Genomic DNA, 21,920 nt, shown 5'->3' with positions numbered 1-21,920 from the left:
CTACAGAATGGTATCCTTCAGGTTTCCATCCAATTGGTGACAGATTTTCATGTGAATACTTTAGAATCTGCGTGAAGAAGATATGAGCATTTTGCCACCAGTAGTGTTTCCACCAAATTGACTTTTTGCGGATAAAAATCAATGAAGATGTAGTGCTCAACTCAACCGATAGTTTTGTCATGTGGGCTCCATCCAACAACTCACAGATACAGTGTGCTGGTATAGTCTACATGATGACATTACTATGGATAAGAGCGATAATATATATAACAAGCATCGATCGTCATGTCGCAGGAATAAGAGCCTCAATATTTATTGGAAAGGAGAATCCAGATCACAGTACACTTTCAACACTCTTTCTCCAATTTGCTTTATTGGCATGACCTAACAATGTACATATTGCCAAATCTTACTTTGGAGATTTACAATACTAACATAATTAAAATAATACAAAATCTATATTGTCAATGGGACAAAAGTAACAACAATAATCAAGGGTCAAAATAACCATAACAATAACAGCAAGCATAGAGGACACTATCACTCATCTTATGGCAGGCAGCAATGTAGTGCACTGCCAACCCACAGATCTCAACGTTTTTTACAGGTTTTGATCAGTAACCATGGTCAAATAGTTAGCCGGAGTGTACAGTCGTGGCCAAAAGTTTTGATAATGACACAAATATTCATTTTCACAAAGTCTGCTGCCTCAGTTTGTATGATGGTGTCACGGCCGTTAAAGGAAGAGGACCAAGGTGTAGCGTGGTGAGCGTACATTTCTCTTTTTATTTGGAAAAAAGACACCAAACAAAACAATAAATAAACACAAGAGGCTTAGTTCTTGGCAGAGGCACTGGATCCACTGGGTCGTGGAGGCGCACTGGCGGTCTCGAGCACAGAGCTGGCACAACCCGTTCTGGCTGGATGCCCGAATGCGGGACGCTGGCACAGAGCACACCGGCCTGTGAATGCGCAACCGAGACACTGTGCTCATCACCCCATCGCACGGTGCCTGACCAGTCACATGCTCGCCATGGTAAGCACGGGGAGTTGGCTCAAGTCTGAATCCTGACTCTGCCACACTCCCCGTGTGCCCCTCCCCCCCAAAGAAATTGGGGGCTGCCTCTCGGGATTCCTTGCGAGCCGTGTTCCCTCATAACGCTGCCGCTCTGCTTTAGCTGCTGCCTTCGCCTTCCTCTCTGATTCTACCTGCTCCCAGGGCAGGTAGATGATTCTCCATCAGAGACAACAATAGACAGCTGTCCCTGATTGAGAACCCTACCCGGCCAAAACATAGAAATGCAATAATAGAGAGTAGAATACCAAACCAAAATAGAGACATAAACAGGATCACAAAGGTCAGGGCGTGGCAGATCGCAATTTGCATATACTCCAGAATGTTATAAAGAGTGTTCAGATTAATCGCAATTAATTGCAAAGTCCCGCTTTGCCATGCAAATTAACTGAATCCCAAAAAAAACATTTCCACTGCATTTCAGCCCTGCAGCAAAAGGACCAGCTAACATGTCAGTGATTCTGTCGTTAACACATCTGTGAGTGTTGACGAGGACAAGGCTGGAGATCACTCTGTCATGCTGATTGAGTTTGAATAACAGACTGGAAGCTTCAAAAGGAAGGTGGTGCTTGGAATCATTGTTCTTCCTCTGTCAAGCATGGTTACCTGCAAGGAAACATGTGCCGTCATCATTGCTTTGCACAAACAGGGCTTCACAAGCAAGGATATTGCTGCCAGTAAGATTGCACCTAAATCAACCATTTATCGGATCATCAAGAACTTCAAGGAGTGTGGTTTAATTGTTGTGAAGAAGGCTTCAGGGCGCCCAAGAAAGTCCAGCAAGCGCCAGGACCGTCTCCTAATGTTGATTCAGCTGCGGGATCGGGGCACCACCAGTACAGAACTTGCTCAGGATTGGCAGCAGGCAGGTGTGAGTGCATCTGCACGCACAGTGAGGCAAGATTTTGGATGAAGGTCTGGTGTCAAGAAAGGCAGCAAAGAAGCCACTTCTCCCCAGGAAAAACATCAGGGACAAACTGATATTCTGCAAAAGATACAGGGATTGGACTGCTGAGGACTGGGGTAAAGTCATTTTCTCTGATGAATCCCCTTTCCGATTGTTTGGGTCATCCAGAGACAAGGTGAGCGCTACCATCAGTCCTGTGTCATGCCAAAAGTAAAGCATCCTGAGACCATTCATGTGTGGGGTTGCTTCTCAGCCAAGGAGTGGGCTCACTCACAATTTTGCCTAAGAACACAGCCATGAATAAAGAATGGTACCAACACATCCTCCGAGTGCAACTTCCCCCAACCATCCAGGAACAGTTTGGTAACAAACAATGTCTTTTCCAGCATGATGGATCACAAACTTCAAGCATTGATTATGCAAGAATGGGCTGCCATCAGTCAGGAAGTGGCCCAGAAGTTAATTGACAGCATGCCAGTGCGGATTGCAGAGGTCTTGAAAAAGAAGGGTCAACACTGCAAATATTGACTCTTTGCATCAACGTCATGTAATGGTCAATAAAAGCCTTTGACATGCATGAAATACTTGTAATTATAATTCAGTATTCTATAGTAACATCTGACAAAACTTTGTGGAAATTAATATTTGTCATTCTCAAAACTTTTGGCCACGACTGTCCTGTCGATTTAGGGCCAGATAGCACTGCATTTTGCTTTGTGCTTGTGCTTGTGTTTCCCAATAAGCAATGTCATTTTGTTTTGACTGTGTTGTAATTTGGTTTATTCTGATTGATTGGATGTTCTGGTCTTGAGACTTCAGTGTGTTAGTAGAACAGGTTTGTGAATTCAGCCCCAGGACCAGCTGGATGAGGGGATTCTTAGCTCAGTTCTTGGCATTGCAGGGCTTGGTAATGATTTTAAATATGTTTTACTCCCTACCACTTTCAATAACGTTGTACAACAGTCCTGTATGACAAATAGAATCAAATGCTTTTTGGAAGTCGATAAAGGAAGCATACATGTTGGTATTCTTTTGGTAGACATGTTTATCTATCAGGGTGTGTAAGATGTAAATATGATCGATCGTCTGATGTTTTGGTATAAATCCAATTTGGCTTTTACTCAAGATATCATGCTTATTAAGGAAGTTTAGAACTCTTACATTTGTAATACTACAGAAAACCTTCTCCAGGTTACTGTTCACACAAATGCCTCTGGGATTGTTGGGGTCAAATTTGTCTCCGTTCTTAAAGCTTGGGGTTATGAGTACTTGATTCCAGATGTCAGGGAAATAATCTACACTCAGGATCAAGTTAAACAGTTTTAATATAGCCAAATTGTGCACTAGTGAATTTGAGTATCTCAATTGGGATGCCATCAGGTCCACATGCTTTTTTAAATTTGAGGGCTTGAAGTTTCCAATGGATTTTGAATGTCCTTTATAGATTTTTCTAATCCCTTCAACGTCTTGTGAATTTGGCATTATTCTGTATTTGTATCAATTTGAATGGTGTTGTGGAGTGTTTTAATAGGGTTGTCCATATATCACCATTTTGTATTGCAAATTCCTCTAGTTTTGATTTTTCATTTTTTTCTCCAATTTTGCCAGAAGTTTTTGTTTATGGACTCCTCAATTAGTGTCAGCTGCTTGCTGTTGTACTAGACTTTTTTGGTTCTGAGTGTAAGTTTATAGAGTTATAGAGTTTTATAAAGTTTCACACTAATGAAGGCATAATTCACCATTGTTTGGGTCTTTGTTCTTTTGGTTTGATAATGTCATATGTTTTTTCCTTATACATTTTACAATCTGCATCAAACCAGTTGTTTGATCTGTGGTCTTTTTCAATTTGTTTTTTTAATCAATTTTAGTTGTGCTTCTTTTGCCGTTTGCCTGAATATATTGTTGATGTTTTCTACTGCTAAATTGATGCTTTCTTTACTGTGAGTGGATGTGGTATGCAGAAAGTTATCTAAGAGCTTTTGGATTTTTGGATTACAGGTTGCTTTCTGCTATTCTTCTGTGCTGTTTTGGGCCCATCTGTATGAATTTCTGATGTTGTACAGCTTACTGGGCTGTGAATGTCTGGTTATTTCCATGTCTGTTCTTTTGAGGAACAAAGTCATGTGGCTATGATCAGACAGAGGTGTTGGTGGCTTGACGGTGAATGAGCTGAGAGAGAAACGGGTTAATGTCTGTAATCAAATAGCCTACTGTGCTGTGGTCAAGAGGCGAGAAATAGGTGATTCTCCCCAAAGAGTCCCCCTGTAACCCTACCATTAGAAACGCAGGCTCCGACAGCGCTCCAACAGATCCCTTTCGTTTTTGTTGATGGTGCTGTTGTGATGGTGCTGTTGTTTCTATGCGGGAGATGAAGACAGTTAGAAACAGTTTGGGCTGTAATAAAGCTGTCCCCTCGTGTGGTCGTTAGATCAGGTAGTGTTCCTGTGCGCGCATTTGTGTCCCCACAGATGAGCACATTTCCCTGGGTCTGGAAATGGCATGTCTCTTCCTCAAGGGTGGGGAAGATCTCCTCTGAGTAATATGGGGATTCTGGGAGGGGATATATATTAAGCAAAGGAACACATATTTTTCTGTCAGTTTTAACCAAATGTAATATTTCCCCATTTTTATGAGATCAATTTAATTTTGTAGTTCGGATTTGTACCAAATGATCAATCAGAGTCTCTGCCTCTATTGACGGGGCTATGTTTCTGTGATGGCACAACTACCTCTCTGTAGCCTGTGGGACAGTGATTGACAATGTCTGCCTTACATGCTGACCAGACCAGACAAGTGTCACAAAATAAATGTAGAAATCCATGTTATTCAATTTTGCGCCAACGAGCGTCTGCGTTGCCAAGGGCTAAAATATAAATGATTTCAATTTCTGACGCAGATCGTGCTGAAAGTCCTGCCTCTCCCATCTCCTCATTGGTTTATAGAAGCAGGTACCCACTTCCCATCTCATCATTGGTTATACCCATGTGGGTGATTGAAAGATGAACTGTTTTGCCGGTAGTACTATGAAAGTTTAGATGCCAACCACCATATAAGTTCAACGATGGAAAAGCCTGGAAGGAGGAGACATGATTAGAAACTATTTGGTTGGCCGTTTTATGTGTGGATTAGTCGGAGTAGAGGACCTTGTGCATTTCAGGTCAAATAACAACTCAATGTTTACATCCCAGGACAAATTAGCTAGCAACAGCAAACTAGCTAAATAGGACAAATTAGCTAGCAAGTGCAAGCTAACTAGCTAAATTGCCATACATGTTTAATGCTTTTCGACCTGTCCCCAAATTAATGTCATTGAGGGGACAAATTACATTTATGCACAAAAGCGCACAATGGCCAGTTTGGGTTCCGTGTTACACCATGTCTCCTGCAGAATGATGATGTCAATATCTTTAAGTGCTAAACTCTTCCGTCCAAAGGTTGATGAGTTTAGGCCCTGAAAGTTCCACATGCTAACTGATAGAGATTTCATGTCGCTATCAGTTAGTATAATGACAATAACAGTAACAGTCAGAAATACAATAACTACTAAGTTGGTAACAGTGAGATAAACAGCACAGTCCGAAATGGAGTAACTACTAACTACTAAATTGTTAAGAGTGAGATGAACAGCAGTCAGAAATACAGTAACAACTAACTACTAAATTGTTCAGAGTGAGATGAACAGCATAACAGCAAACATGAGTTCTCTTTTTCTGTTTTCCTCCTTTCCTCCTAAACATTGAACAAGTAAACTTTTAGTACAATAGCCTTTGTGTGTGTGTGTGTGCATTTAGTACAGTTTAGTGCAGATGTATTGGAGGAGCTGTTTCATTTCACACAGTCTGTGAGTTTTCCTGTTGTCTGAGGGTGTCCGCGTAGCTGCACTGGACCTGCTGTTGGGCCCTGTAGATGGAGGGGGGCCAGGTCTGGGGGACTGCCTCTCTGGTCTGGTAGAGGTGGTGGTCTGGTGTGGGGTAGTAGGCTGGGCCCGGTCCAGTCCGGCTGAGCCGATGGAGGGGGTGATGCTTTGGTGGTGGGTGGGGCCTGTGGGGTGTACTGTCGTGGTCGGGTATTGAAGGGGCCTGGGGCTCCTTGGTGGTGCAGTGGTCTGGTCGGGGTCTCTGGGTGGTCCTCAGTCCAGTGCGGCATGGGGTGTATATATCTACCAAGTGTCACGTCCTTTAGAGACTTGACAAACATCCCTACTGTCTGCTTCCTCAGGTGGGAGTGGTCGTACAGATGCTCTGGGGTGAGTGTTGGTTGGTGAGCAACATGCACGTTCCTGAATAGGCCACACCCTCTGGTGATGTCAGCATTGAGGGCTCCCGAGAGGCGCAGCGGTTTAAGGCACTGCATCTCAGTGCAAGGCTTCACTACAGTACCTGGTTCATATCCAGGCTGTATCACATCCGGACGTGACTGCGAGTCCCATAGGGCGGCGCACAGTTGGCCCAGCGTCGTCTGGGTTTGGCCGGGGTAGGCCGTCATTGTAAATAAGAATTTGTGCTTAACTGACTTTCCTAGTTAAATAAAGGTTCAATAAAATAAGTAAAATAAAATATTGACTTTCTGAATGGTACGGGATGAAAGACTTTGCAGGGCAGCAGAGTGGAGATGGTGATGTGGGAGTTGGGGAGCCGCTCAGAGGCCCTCTCTGCTACTCTGTTGGCCAGGCTGCCTACTCTCTCCTGCTCCTCTCGCAGGTTGTTGGTGCTGTAGTCAATAATAATGTGGCCTGGTGTGCCAAAGTCAGGCTGGAACAAAATCACATTGTAGGATTTTTTATGAATTTCATTTCCTTGTAACCATATCTACTTGTTTGTTTGTGCATTTCTGTGATTATTTAGTTAGTTAATAAATAAATGATTGAGACAATTGATGTATGGATGATTCATAGTGAAGACTGGGTTCATGCAGATAACCAACAATTTACGACGTTTGGAATGAGACTAACTCGAGGTAAAGAATAATTCAATAATTAGAAGACTAATTGATCAGATATTAAAATATCTGAAAGTTATATTAGGACAATTCTAACTTTGTAATCTTAATATTTTCCTTGGTTCCCCGACTTTCTAGTTAATTATATCTACCTGATTAGTTGATAACGTAATAATAATTACAGAGAATTGATTTGATAAACTAAACCGTCTTCAGTTTAATGATGCCAAAGATTTGACAGTATGCAAAGACACCCTCCTGCACAGCTAAATCATATTCGTCTTGGGAAGGCTCTACCTTCTTGAAGAATGTGGTGACAGAGGTCAAACCAACATTGCCAATCAGAGAGAGTTTATGCCTTTTCGTCTGTTGATGTTCTACCTCTGCCATTCTTAGCTGCAGACTAGTAATTAGTATCAAAGATTTGTTCTTATTCTGTCGGAATCAATAGTCTCAGAGTTTAACCATGTGGTATGGTTAAGAATTCAGCAATCTACTCAAACCTTAGCACTCTCGGTTATCGAGGTAAGCTGGTCTGGGCTCAAACCTTAGCCCTCTCGTAGTTGAGGTAAGCTTGGTCTGAAAATACATTTCCACGGTGGGGGTTATATTCGGAAGAGCAGAAAGGGGCTTTCCCATGACGTCAGATCAATGTCTGGGCTCATGGGGTGGGCCAATGACTTAGTTAACTTTAAAGGGAATTGGGTTCCTTTTCGTTAAACATAAGTTCACAAATAGTTTAATCTTTACTCATTCATTTTATACAACAATCAGATGCAAGCCTCATAACTGAGACTCTTGTATAAACAGGGTTATGGTAATGTGGCTGTATTGTCTCTCATGAGTTTCACAAACATTAAACAAAATGGACTGGTCGTAGCTGGATTCTTCCCTGACTGTGTACACCTTGTTTCATTGTTTAGTCCTCAAGTTCTATGCTGGAGAAGAGGTTCCTTTGTTCTCCTGTGAAACCTTTTCTCTCTCTATACTGTCTGGCCATGAGGAAGAGAGTCTCCTCCAGGAATTTACGACCTGAGATAACAGCAGCCTGGGTGTAGGCGAGAGAGAGAGGGGGAAGGCACGCTATAACCAAAGAGGGCCACGTCATGACAATACCACACTAAGCGACACAATCATAGTTACAGATCTATGGACTGCACAGCACAACTGACATGGAAGCTTTATGAGCCAAAGTTTACATGTGCTAGGACAAAATGTGACGCCACAGTGAGTAACGTGTTGGCACCATGGGCAACTACTGTGGCAACACAGGACCTAGACCAGGTTGAATTTGCGTCCCTGTACATTGATGCGTCCAATCATGGACATGTAAAGCTGCTGCCAATAGTAGTCAGATATGATGGCAGCACATCTGTGGAAACAAAACTGCTTGATTTTGTTGAATTGAAAGGAGAAACAGCAGAGGACATTGCAGCTGGGGCCATGGTGGTCATCACAAAATTTTACCTGGAAAACAAAGTTGTGGCATTCTCTGCCGACAACACAAATACCAACTTTGTAGGACTGAATAGGCTGGGGAGCCTATACTCAATGTCCATACCAAAGTTAAAAATGCTCTGCAGTGGGAGGTGATTGGCCTAGGTTGTCCTTTCCACATCATTCATAACACGGCCAGAACAGCTTTGGATATGATTCCCCTTGATGTTGAGTACCTGCTCACAAAGATATTTGGATATTTTAATATTTTCACCGTCAAGAGCAGAAAGACTGAAGAGCTTTTGTGAGTTTGTTGGCCAGGAGTACCTTAACATTTTAGGACACAGCCATGTTCACTGGATATCCAAGCTCCCCGCTCTAGAAAGAGTGCTGAAAGTATATGTGGAGTCAGCTGCAATTCTGAGAAATATTGAGGCAAAATTCACTGCAAGAAGTGATGACAACTTCATTCCAGTTTTGGTCAGAGGACTTCTGAGAGACCTAGAGGACAATGGAGCCATGTCTAAAGAGAGCTTTCTCAAAACATCACAATCATTCTTCACTACGGCTGTGAACTACTTGCAAGCGGGGAAAGCACACAGATAACCTAAAAGATGTACATGGTCTCCTTTTAAAAAGGCAACCTCAGTGTGAAGAGATCCACAAGGCAACAGGCACACTGCAGGAAAAATGCCCCAATGTGACCATCAATGAGGATGCATTGTTTGACGAGGTTACTGGCCTGCATGAGTTCCTAAAGGGGGATCGCTTGAAGAATGGAAAACATCTGAGACACCGCTCAGTCAGAGATGGAGCACGGTGGTTACCCACTTCAAAGAGAATGACATCCCACACACTAACCTGGCTAGATTAGCGTCTGTTGTCATGTGCTTACCTGGAAGTAATGAATGATCTACTATGGACAGCAGCAAGAAATTGGTTCACTGTTCCTACCATCAAGGCCATGCTTATTGTGGAGATAAACTTCAACCTCCCCTGCCAGGAGTTCATGGAGAAGCTGGCCAAAGACAGAGCAATCCTGATGAAGATACATTCTTCTGAGAAATATACAGATTAGGTTGGTATAAGTATATTATGTAGTTACCAATCTCATCAGCATCTTATTTCTTTATTATGTTGTTAAGTATTTCACACATACTATTGTCTGTTTTTTCAATTTTGTTCATGTCCTCTTTGCTCTTATTCTAGCAGGACCACTGAATGGCTGTTCAGATCAGGCAGTTCTGTCTTGTCTGTAGCGTTTCTGTAATATAGTTGTTTTCTCTGTATCACAGTGTGCCTGTTAGACTAAATACATGAAGCCGGAATTGTCCCCGTTTTTTATTTCACAGATAATAACATTGTAAAAGAACAGGTTTGTAACTGTCCTGTTGTGTGAGCAGTCGGCAAACAAAGTTTCCAGGTTCTCCCTCTGAATTCTGTGTTCAAAATGGATTCTTCCCTTCTCAGATTTGATTTCTGCTGGAAATGTAAAAAAGGGGGGGAAAGTCTCTTAGTCTCTGCTGCTAGCACTGCCTCAGTGGCCATGTTGCTAAGGTTAACACAAGTAAACAATTGGAGCTAGCTAGTAAGCTAGCTAACAAATTAGAATTTAGCTAGCACGATTAAGATGGTCTTTTAACTCACACTGTCAATCTGTTCCTCCAGTGTTGATCTTCAACTGTACAATTTGATTACCTATATATTTGTTGCTAATTTAATATTGTAATCTCACTCTTAACAACCAGAAAGTTATAAAAAGTATGGAGCTGTTTGTCAACATTTCTTTCTCTCTCTCTCTCTCTCTCTCTCTCTCTCTCTCTCTCTCTCTCTCTCTCTCTCTCTCTCTCTCTCTCTCTCTCTCTCTCTCTCTCTAGGTGGCTACAGATAAGGACAACGGTATCCTGCTCTACAAGGAGGACCCTGATCCTATAGCCCTGGAGCTGTACCAGGGACACATACGCATCATCTACGACATCGCTAACTACCCGCTGACCACTGTCTACAGGTCAGCACACACACACAGATTAAACAACATTATAATGGGGTAATGGAGGTGAGAAAACAGTGGAGGGGTCATCAGGGGAACTCTGGGAATCGAGTTAGTGTTGCACTAGGGGTTATATCAGCCATAGCACTCCTTGGGACTTGTGAGGAAGGGGAAGGAGAGTGGATGTAATTTGAACCAGTCAGCCATAACAGAGCAGGGGATAGTGGGTGATTTGAAATCATATTCACCTGATCCTCCCTCAGCTCCAACCCCAGCCCAAGTCTGTCTGATGCGTCAGGGCAGGAGTGGTGCCAGAGGGGCCGGGAGTAGGGCTGGAGGGGCCGGGAGTAGGGCTGGAGGTGCCGGGAGCGGGGTGGGAGCAGGGTGGGAGTGGGGCAGGAGGGGCCGGGAGCAGGGGAATGTTTCCACTCCTGCAGTTCCTTATGACTGCCGGCAGGTCCCCCTGCCCTGCAGCACCACAGCCTGAACTGTGGGAGTTCATACCGCTATCACGTTACACATGCACACACACAATTTTCAAACCCTATGAGATTCGTGGTTAGGAGAATATACCCTCCCTCTGGCTAGAACCTCAATGCAGATTTTTTTAATTACTGTTCTTCTTACCTTTAATCCTACTCTCACAGATAAGAACGGTCCTAAAAAAATGCTTATCTTTTTAACCACAGTGTACAAAATCTTATGGACACGTGCACTTTCCATGACATAGGTGAAATATAGGAACCCTTATTGATGTCACTTGTTAAATCCTCTTCAATCAGTGTAGATGAAGCGGAGCAGACAGGTTAAAGAATGATTTTTAAACCTTGAGACAATTGAGAGATGGATTTTATGTATGCCACTCAGAGGGTGAATGAGCAAGACAAAAGATTTAAGTGCCTTTCAATGGGTTATGGTAGTAGGTGCCAGGTGCACCGGATTGTGTCAAGAACTGCAATGCTGCTGGGTTTTTAATACTCAACACTTTCCCGTGTGTATCAAGAATGGTCCACCAGCCAAAGGAAGCATTGTGGGAAGCATTGTAGTCAACATGGGCCAGAATTCCTGTGGAATGCTTTTTACACCTTGTAGAGTCCATGTCCTGATGAATTGAGGCTGTTCTGAGGGCAGAAGGGGGGGGGTGGGGTGCACTCAATATTAGGAGGGTGTTCTTAATGTTTGGTATACTCCGTGTATATGTTGTAGAATAATGCGCCAGTCTCCAGTGTGATCAATCCGTCTGTGTGACATGAAGCAAAGCCGTAGTCTGGTTGATAGCCGTAGAGACAGTTGGGCACCATCTGCCCTGACTCCTTCTCATATCCATGGGAGGGGGAGCCAGCTGTGTGGTGGGAACTATGGCTTCATCTCTCCCTCTCCCTCTCCCTCTGTGTCTGTGTGTGACTCTCTCTCTCTCTCTCTCTCTCTCTCTCTCTCTCTCTCTCTCTCTCTCTCTCTCTCTCTCTCTCTCTCTCTCTCTCTCTCTCTCTCTCTCTCTCTCTCTCTCTCTCTCTCTCTCTCTCTCTCTCTCTCTCTCTCTCTCTCTCTCTCTGTGTCTGTGTCTCTGTCTCCCTCTCTCTCCCTCTGTGTCTGTGTGTGACTCTCTCTCTCTCTCTCTCTCTCTCTCTCTCTCTCTCTCTCTCTCTCTCTCTCTCTCTCTCTCTCTCTCTGTCTGTCTGTGACTGTGTGTCTCTCTCAATTCAATTCAATTCAAGGGGCTTTATTGGCATGGGAAACGTGTTAACATTGCCAAAGCAAGTGAGGTAGATAATATACAAAAGTGAAATAAACAATAACAATTAACAGTAAACATTACACATACAGACATTTCAAAACAATAAAGACATTACAAATGTCATATTATACATATATATATATATATACAGCGTTGTAACAATGTACAAATGGTTAAAGAACACAAGGGAAAATAAATAAGCATAAATATGGGTTGTATTTACAATGGTGTTTGTTCTTCACTGGTTGCCCTTTTCTTGTGGCAACAGGTCACAAATCTTGCTGCTGTGATGGCACACTGTGGAATTTCCCCCAGTAGATATGGGAGTTTATCAAAATTGGATTTGTTTTCGAATTCTTTGTGGATCTGTGTAATCTGAAGGAAATATGTATCTCTAATATGGTCATACGTTGGACAGGAGGTTAGGACGTGCAGCTCAGTTTCCAACTCATTTTGTGGGCAGTGTGCACATAGCCTGTCTCCTCTTGAGAGCCATGTCTGCTTACGGCGGCCTTTCTCAATAGCAAGGCTATGCTCACTAAGTCTGTACATAGTCAAAGCTTTCCTTAAGTTTAGGTCAATCACAGTGGACAGGTATTCAGCCACTGTGTACTCTCTGTTTAGGGCCAAATAGCATTCTAGTTTGCACTGTTTTTTTGTTAATTCTTTCCAATGTGTCAAGTAATTATCTATTTTTTTCTCATGATTTGGTTGGGTCTAATTGTGCTGCTGTCCTGGGGCTCTGTGGGGTGTGTTTGTGTTTGTGAACAAAGCCCCAGGACCAGCTTGCTTAGGGGACTCTTTTCCAGGTTCATCTCTCTGTAGGTGATGGCTTTGTTATGGAAGGTTTGGGAATCACTTCCTTTTAGGTGGTTGTAGAATTTAACAGCTCTTTTCTGGATTTTGATAATAAGTGGATATCGGCCTAATTCTGCTCTGCATGCATTATCTCTCTATGTCTCTCCCTCTCTCTCTCTCTCTGTGTCTGTGTCTCTCCCTCTCTCTCTGTGTCTGTCTCTCTCTGTCCCTCCCCCTCTCGCTCTCTCTCTGTCCCTCTCTCTCTCTCTCGCTTTCTCTCTCTGCTTTTGACACTTTAGAGTCCATGCCCCGATGAATCGAGGCTGAGAGCAAAAGTGGAGGGTGCAATTCAATATTAGGAAGGTGTCCTTAATATTTTGGTATCTCAGTATATGTAGACACTGGTATGGTGCTGGAGATAATGAATAGGAGGTTGAAAAGTGGCGGAATTAACCTTTAACATCTGGAGCTGGAGAGAGGAGATAGAGAGGAGACAGGAGAATGTAGACAGAAGGCAGGAGATAGACAGGAGACAGGACAATGTCGACAGGAGACAGGAGGCATGAGATAGAGAGGAGGCAGGAGATAGTGAGGAGACAGGACAATGTCGACAGGAGACAGGAGGCATGAGATAGAGAGGAGGCAGGAGATAGTGAGGAGACAGGAGAGAGGAGGCAGGAGATAGAGAGGAGACAGGAGAATGTAGAGAGGAGACAGGAGGCATGAGATAGAGAGGAGACAGGAGAATGTAGACAGGAGGCATGAGATAGAGAGGAGACAGGAGAATGTAGAGAGGAGACAGGAGGCATGAGATAGAGAGGATAATGTAAAGAGGAGGCAGGAGATAGACAGGAGACAGGAGATAGAAAGGAGATAGGAGATAGACAAGAGACAGGAGATAGAAAGGAGATAGGAGATAGACAAGAGACAGGAGATAGACAGGAGACAGGAGATAGACAGGAGATAGACAGGAGACAGGAGGCATGAGATAGAGAGGAGGCAGGCGATAGTGAGGAGACAGGACAATGTCGACAGGAGGCATGAGATAGAGAGGAGGCAGGAGATAGTGAGGAGACAGGAGAGAGGAGGCAGGAGATAGAGAGGAGACAGGAGAATGTAGAGAGGAGACAGGAGGCATGAGATAGAGAGGAGACAGGAGAATGTAGAGAGGAGACAGGAGGCATGAGATAGAGAGGATAATGTAAACAGGAGGCAGGAGATAGACAGGAGACAGGAGATAGAGATAGAAAGGAGATAGGAGATAGACAAGAGACAGGAGATAGAAAGGAGATAGGAGATAGACAAGAGACAGGAGATAGACAGGAGACAGGAGATAGACAGGAGACAGGAGGCATGAGATAGAGAGGAGGCAGGAGATAGTGATGAGACAGGACAATGTCGACAGGAGACAGGAGGCATGAGATAGAGAGGAGGCAGGAGATAGTGAGGAGACAGGAGAGAGGAGGCAGGAGATAGTGATGAGACAGGACAATGTCGACAGGAGACAGGAGGCATGAGATAGAGAGGAGGCAGGAGATAGTGAGAGACAGAGACAGAGAGAGGAGGCAGGAGAATGTAGAGAGGAGACAGGAGGCATGAGATAGTGAGGAGACAGGACAATGTCGACAGGAGGCATGAGATAGAGAGGAGGCAGGAGATAGTGAGGAGACAGGAGAGAGGAGGCAGGAGATAGAGAGGAGACAGGAGAATGTAGAGAGGAGACAGGAGGCATGAGATAGAGAGGAGACAGGAGAATGTAGAGAGGAGACAGGAGGCATGAGATAGAGAGGATAATGTAAACAGGAGGCAGGAGATAGACAGGAGACAGGAGACAGGAGATAGAGATAGAAAGGAGATAGGAGATAGACAAGAGATAGGAGATAGAAAGGAGATAGGAGATAGACAAGAGACAGGAGATAGACAGGAGACAGGAGATAGACAGGAGACAGGAGGCATGAGATAGAGAGGAGGCAGGAGATAGTGATGAGACAGGACAATGTCGACAGGAGACAGGAGGCATGAGATAGAGAGGAGGCAGGAGATAGTGAGGAGACAGGAGAGAGGAGGCAGGAGATAGTGATGAGACAGGACAATGTCGACAGGAGACAGGAGGCATGAGATAGAGAGGAGGCAGGAGATAGTGAGGAGACAGGAGAGAGGAGGCAGGAGAATGTAGAGAGGAGACAGGAGGCATGAGATAGTGAGGAGACAGGACAATGTCGACAGGAGGCATGAGATAGAGAGGAGGCAGGAGATAGTGAGGAGACAGGAGAGAGGAGGCAGGAGATAGAGAGGAGACAGGAGAATGTAGAGAGGAGACAGGAGGCATGAGATAGAGAGGAGACAGGAGAATGTAGAGAGGAGACAGGAGGCATGAGATAGAGAGGATAATGTAAACAGGAGGCAGGAGATAGACAGGAGACAGGAGACAGGAGATAGAGATAGAAAGGAGATAGGAGATAGACAAGAGACAGGAGATAGAAAGGAGATAGGAGATAGACAAGAGACAGGAGATAGACAGGAGACAGGAGATAGACAGGAGACAGGAGGCATGAGATAGAGAGGAGGCAGGAGATAGTGATGAGACAGGACAATGTCGACAGGAGACAGGAGGCATGAGATAGAGAGGAGGCAGGAGATAGTGAGGAGACAGGAGAGAGGAGGCAGGAGATAGTGATGAGACAGGACAATGTCGACAGGAGACAGGAGGCATGAGATAGAGAGGAGGCAGGAGATAGTGAGGAGACAGGAGAGAGGAGGCAGGAGAATGTAGAGAGGAGACAGGAGGCATGAGATAGAGAGGAGACAGGAGAATGTAGACAGGAGGCATGAGATAGAGAGGATAATGTAAACAGGAGGCAGGAGATAGACAGGAGACAGGAGATAGAGATAGAAAGGAGACAAGAGATAGTCAAGAGACAGGAGATAGACAGGAGACAGGACAATGTAGAGAGGAGACAGGATATATAGAGGAGACATGAGATAGAGAGGAGACAGGAGGCATGAGATAGAGAGGAGAATGTAAACAGGAGGCAGGAGATAGACAGGAGACAGGAGATAGACAAGAGACAGGAAAATGTAGAGCGGAGACAGGAGATAGATAGGAGCCAGGAGATAGACAAGAGATAGACAAGAGACAGGAAAATGTAGAGAGGAGACAGGAGATAGACAGGAGACAGGAGATAGACAGGAGAAAGGAGATAGACAGGAGACAGGAGATAGACAGGAGAAAGGAGATAGACAAGAGATAGACAAGAGACAGGAAAATGTAGAGAGGAGACAGGAGATAGACAGGAGACAGGAGACAGGAGATAGACAGGATACAGGAGATAGACAAGAGATAGACAAGAGAAAGGAGATAGACAAGAGACAGGAAAATGTAGAGAGGAGACAGGAGATAGACAGGAGACAGGAGATAGACAGGAGACAGGAGATAGACAAGAGATAGACAAGAGAAAGGAGATAGACAAGAGACAGGAGATAGAAAGGAGATAGGAGATAGACAAGAGACAGGAGATAGACAGGAGACAGGAGATAGACAGGAGACAGGAGGCATGAGATAGAGAGGAGGCAGGAGATAGTGATGAGACAGGACAATGTCGACAGGAGACAGGAGGCATGAGATAGAGAGGAGGCAGGAGATAGTGAGGAGACAGGAGAGAGGAGGCAGGAGATAGTGATGAGACAGGACAATGTCGACAGGAGACAGGAGGCATGAGATAGAGAGGAGGCAGGAGATAGTGAGGAGACAGGAGAGAGGAGGCAGGAGAATGTAGAGAGGAGACAGGAGGCATGAGATAGAGAGGAGACAGGAGAATGTAGACAGGAGGCATGAGATAGAGAGGATAATGTAAACAGGAGGCAGGAGATAGACAGGAGACAGGAGATAGAGATAGAAAGGAGACAAGAGATAGTCAAGAGACAGGAGATAGACAGGAGACAGGACAATGTAGAGAGGAGACAGGATATATAGAGGAGACATGAGATAGAGAGGAGACAGGAGGCATGAGATAGAGAGGAGAATGTAAACAGGAGGCAGGAGATAGACAGGAGACAGGAGATAGACAAGAGACAGGAAAATGTAGAGCGGAGACAGGAGATAGATAGGAGCCAGGAGATAGACAAGAGATAGACAAGAGACAGGAAAATGTAGAGAGGAGACAGGAGATAGACAGGAGACAGGAGATAGACAAGGAGAAAGGAGAAAATGTAGACAGGAGACAGGAGATAGACAGGAGAAGGAGACAGGAGATAGACAAGAGATAGACAAGAGACAGGAAAATGTAGAGAGGAGACAGGAGATAGACAGGAGACAGGAGACAGGAGATAGACAGGATACAGGAGATAGACAAGAGATAGACAAGAGAAAGGAGATAGACAAGAGACAGGAAAATGTAGAGAGGAGACAGGAGATAGACAGGAGACAGGAGATAGACAGGAGACAGGAGATAGACAAGAGATAGACAAGAGAAAGGAGATAGACAAGAGACAGGAAAATGTAGAGAGGAGACAGGAGATAGACAGGAGACAGGAGATAGACAGGAGACAGGAGATAGACAAGAGATAGTCAAGAGACAGGAGATAGACAGGAGACAGGAAAATGTATAGAGGAGACAGGAGATAGACAGGAGACAGGAGATAGACAGGAGACAGGAGATAGACAAGAGATAGTCAAGAGACAGGAGACAGGAAAATGTAGAGAGGAGACAGGAGATATAGCGGAGACATGAGATAGAGAGGAGACAGGAGATAGACAGGAGAATGTAGACAAGAGACAGGAGATAGACAAGATACAGGAGATAGAGAGGAAACAGGAAAATGTAGACAGAAGATGGGAGGAGGGAGGAGACTGGAGAAGGTAGACAGGAGATGGGAGACAGGAGAGAGCACAGCTAGGAGAAGATGAGAATACATGGAGGAGAGGAGTTCACGTGGGAATGAAGGGCTGCTGGTGAGAGGGGAGAGGAGAGAGCGGTGAGATAAACAGGAAGGAGAAATGAGAGTGGATGAGGGTGTGCTGGTCAAGTGATGGAAAGGTGGGGGGTGAACCACCCATCTGTCCAGACCTAATCTGGAGAGAATAGGGAGGGAGAGGAGGAGGTAGCAGGGTAGAGGCCTCATTACTATCAGATGAATGCCTGGGTCCTCACTGTGTTCATGTTCTGCCCTTTACCAAATGCCACAGTAGTCCCTCTATTAGTTTAAGGGAACTCGTCTGACATTATTCAAGAGATGGAGGGAGAGGAAAAGGGGAACAAACGTTCCGTTTGTTGTTTTTGTATTTGTTTAGTTATTTCATGTATCGTCATTCTCTTCATTAAAGAACATGAGTAACAACTACGCTGCATTTCGGTCCGACTCTCTTTCCACAAACGACGAACGCCGTTACATAGAAACATCACAGAAGATTGACCGAGAGTGTTACAGGAGGAGAGAAGGTTAGAGAGGGTTTGATGGGGAGCATAGAAACATCACAGAAGATTGACCGAGAGTGTTACTGGAGGAGAGAAGGTTAGAGAGGGTTTGATGGGAGCATAGAAACATCACAGAATATTGACCGAGAGTGTTACAGGAGGAGAGAAGGTTAGAGAGGGTTTGATGGGAGCATAGAAACATCACAGAATATTGACTGAGAGTGTTACAGGAGGAGAGAAGGTTAGAGAGGGTTTGATGGGGAGCATAGAAACATCACAGAAGATTGACCAAGAGTGTTTACAGGAGGATAGAAGGTTAGAGAGGGTTTAATGGGAGTATAGAAACATCACAGAAGATTGACCGAGAGTGTTACAGGAGGAGAGAAGGTTAGAGAGGGTTTGATGGGAGCATAGAAACATCACAGAAGATTGACCGAGAGTGTTACACGAGGAGAGAAGGTTAAAGAGGGTTTGATGGGAGCATAGAAACATCAAAGAAGATTGACCGAGAGTGTTACAGGAGGAGAGAAGGTTAGAGAGGGGTTGATGGGAGCATAGAAACATCACAGAAGATTGACGAGAGTGTTACAGGAGGAGAGAAGGTTAGAGAGGGTTTGATGGGAGCATAGAAATATCACAGAAGATTGACCGAGAGTGTTATAGGAGGAGAGAAGGTTAAAGAGGGTTTGATGGGAGCATAGAAACATCACAGAAGATTGACCGAGAGTGTTACAGGAGGAGAGAAGGTTAGAGAGGGATTTGAAACATCACAGAAGATTGACCGAGTGTTACAGGAGGAGAGAAGGTTAAAGAGGGTTTGATGGGAGCATAGAAACATCACAGAAGATTGACCGAGAGTGTTACAGGAGGAGAGAAGGTTAAAGAGGGTTTGATGGGAGCATAGAAACATCACAGAAGATTGACCGAGAGTGTTACAGGAGGAGAGAAGGTTAGAGAGGGTTTGATGGGAGCATAGAAACATCACAGAAGATTGACCGAGAGTGTTACAGGAGGAGAGAAGGTTAGAGAGGGTTTGATGGGAGCATAGGAACATCACAGAAGATTGACCGAGAGTGTTACAGGAGGAGAGAAGGTTAAAGAGGGTTTGATGGAGCATAGAAACATCACAGAAGATTGACCGAGAGCGTTTCAATCTTTACCCAATTCCCTCCCACTCTTTCTAGGTTCAGCCATCCATTGCCACGCCTACACTATTTGTATTGGTAGGTACCCTTCAGAAACCTGTCATTGCCTGCCATGTCACTGTGATTTAGAGCAATGGAGAAGAGCCTATAGAGGGGGTCAAAGTGTCTCTCTCTCTTCTCTTTGTCTTCTCTGCTCCACTCAGCGTCTGCACAAGATGTCTCTTTGTGAGCCGAATGCCATGTTAGAGCTGAGTGGAGCTGAGTCACAGAGGAAAGGTGGAGAGAGAAGAGGACAGGCAGCTTGTGAACAAAGTGGGCTACTGGTAGAGAGAGAGAGACTGGTAGAGAGAGAGAGAGAGAGAGAGAGAGAGACAGTAGAGAGAGAGAGAGAGAGAGAGAGAGAGAGAGAGAGAGAGAGAGAGAGAGAGAGAGAGAGAGAGAGAGAGAGAGAGAGAGAGAGAGAGAGAGAGAGAGAGAGAGAGAGAGAGAGAGAGAGAGAGAGAGAGAGAGAGAGAGAGAGAGAGAGAGAGAGAGAGAGAGAGAGAGAGAGAGAGAGAGAGAGAGAGAGAGAGAGAGAGAGAGAGAGAGAGAGAGAGAGAGAGAGAGAGAGACTGGTAGAAATACACTACAGAGAAAGACAGAACAGCATGTCAGAAATTAGCTCACTGTAATTGAAGAATCCATAGAAATTTGAAAAACTCAAAACAAACAACAACACAAAGAGTTATCTATCCAAAACAGAGATGTATGGATAAACCACCTCTCCAATATTTTTGGCTCTATAACAAAGAACAAACAGCAAAAACATATACATGATCAAATACAAATCTTAGAATCAACTATTAAAGACTACCAGAACTCACTGGATTCTTCAATCACATTGAATGAACTACAAAATACAATCCTCAATGAAATGATCAAATATACAGACCACAATTTCCAATTGGCTAAATTTAAAACATACAACATTATAAAATCCATGTACACAAACAACAAGTGTGCAGTTAAAGTTGGCAAAAAACACACATTTATTTCCACGGGCTGTGGGCTGCAGCTCTACTAGAATCTGATGTCAATCTAGTGTTTGGTGATGATCTGGTGCTTCTGTCCCCAACCAAGGAGGGCCTACAGCAGCACCTAGATCTTCTGCACAGATTCTGTCAGACCTGGGCCCTGACAGTACATCTCAGTAAGACTAAAATAATGGTGTTACAAAAAAGGTCCAGTTGCCAGGACCACAAATATAAATTCCATCTAGACACCGTTGCCCAAGAGCACACAAACACCTATACGAATTTCGGCATTTTAACATCACAACCACAGGTAACTTCCACAAAGCTGTGAACAATCTGAGAGACAAGGCAAGAAGGGCCTTCTATGCCACAAAAGGAACATAACATTTGACATACCAATGAGGATCTGGCTAAAAATAATTGAATCAGTTATAGAACCCATTGTCCTTCATGGTTGTGAGGTCTGGGGTCCGCTCACCAACCAAGAATTCACAAAATGGGACAAACAACAAATTGAGACTCCGCATGCAGAATTCTGCCAAAATATCCTCAGTGTACAAGGTAAAACACCAAATAATGCATGCAGAGCAGAATTAGGCCGATCCCCACTAATTCTCAAAATCCAGAAAAGAGACGTTAAATTCTACAACCACCTAAAATGAAGCAATTCCCAAACCTTCCATAACAAAGCCATCACCTACAGAGAGATGAACCTGAATAAGAGTCCCCTAACCAAATTATGAGAAAATTAAAAGATAATTACTTGACACAATGGAAAGAAATTACAAAACAACAGAGCAAACTGGAATGCTATTTGGACCTACACAGAGAGTACACAGTGGCAGAATACCTGACCACAGTGGCAGAATAACTGACCACAGTGGCAGAATACCTGACCACTGTGGCAGAATACCGGACCACAGTGGCAGAATACCGGACCACAGTGGCAGAATACCTGACCACTGTGGCAGAATACCTGACCACAGTGGCAGAATACCGGACCACAGTGGCAGAATACCTGACCACAGTGGCAGAATACCTGACCACTGTGATTGACCTAAAATTAAGGAAATCTTTGACTTTGCACAAACTCAGTGAGCATAGCCTTGCTATTGAGAAAGGCCGCTGAAGGCAGACCTGGCTCTTAAGAAAAGACAGGCTATGTGCTCACTGCCCACAAAATGAGGTGGAAACTGAGCTGCACTTCCTAACCTCCTGCCAAATGTATGACAATATTAGAGATACATATTTCCATCAGATTACACAGACTCACAAAGAATATGAAAATAAATCCAATTTTGATAAACTCCCATATGAACTGGATGAAATTCCACAGTGTGCCATCACAGCAGTGACCTGTTGCCACAACAAAAGGGCAACCAGTGAAGAACAAACACCATTGTAAATATAACCTATATTTATGTTTATTTATTTTCCCTTTTATACTTGAACTATTTTCACATCATTG

The 21,920-nt window shown here is 44.2% G+C and overlaps 1 protein-coding gene across 1 annotated transcript in view; it reads left to right on the top strand.

The window, feature by feature from the left end:
• LOC124010774 (slit homolog 3 protein-like) overlaps positions 1–21,920 on the top strand; it is a 444,233-nt gene that overhangs the window by 403,153 nt on the left and 19,160 nt on the right. Inside the window, exon 33 of the mRNA XM_046323430.1 lies at positions 10,235–10,365. Within this exon, the coding sequence (XP_046179386.1) occupies positions 10,235–10,365 (131 nt within the window). The remainder of the gene's footprint in view (positions 1–10,234; positions 10,366–21,920) is intronic.

This window comes from Oncorhynchus gorbuscha, linkage group LG23 (genome assembly GCF_021184085.1).
Source record: "Oncorhynchus gorbuscha isolate QuinsamMale2020 ecotype Even-year linkage group LG23, OgorEven_v1.0, whole genome shotgun sequence".
NCBI classification, from domain to species: domain Eukaryota; kingdom Metazoa; phylum Chordata; class Actinopteri; order Salmoniformes; family Salmonidae; genus Oncorhynchus; species Oncorhynchus gorbuscha.
This window is presented reverse-complemented; position numbering and strand designations above follow the sequence as displayed.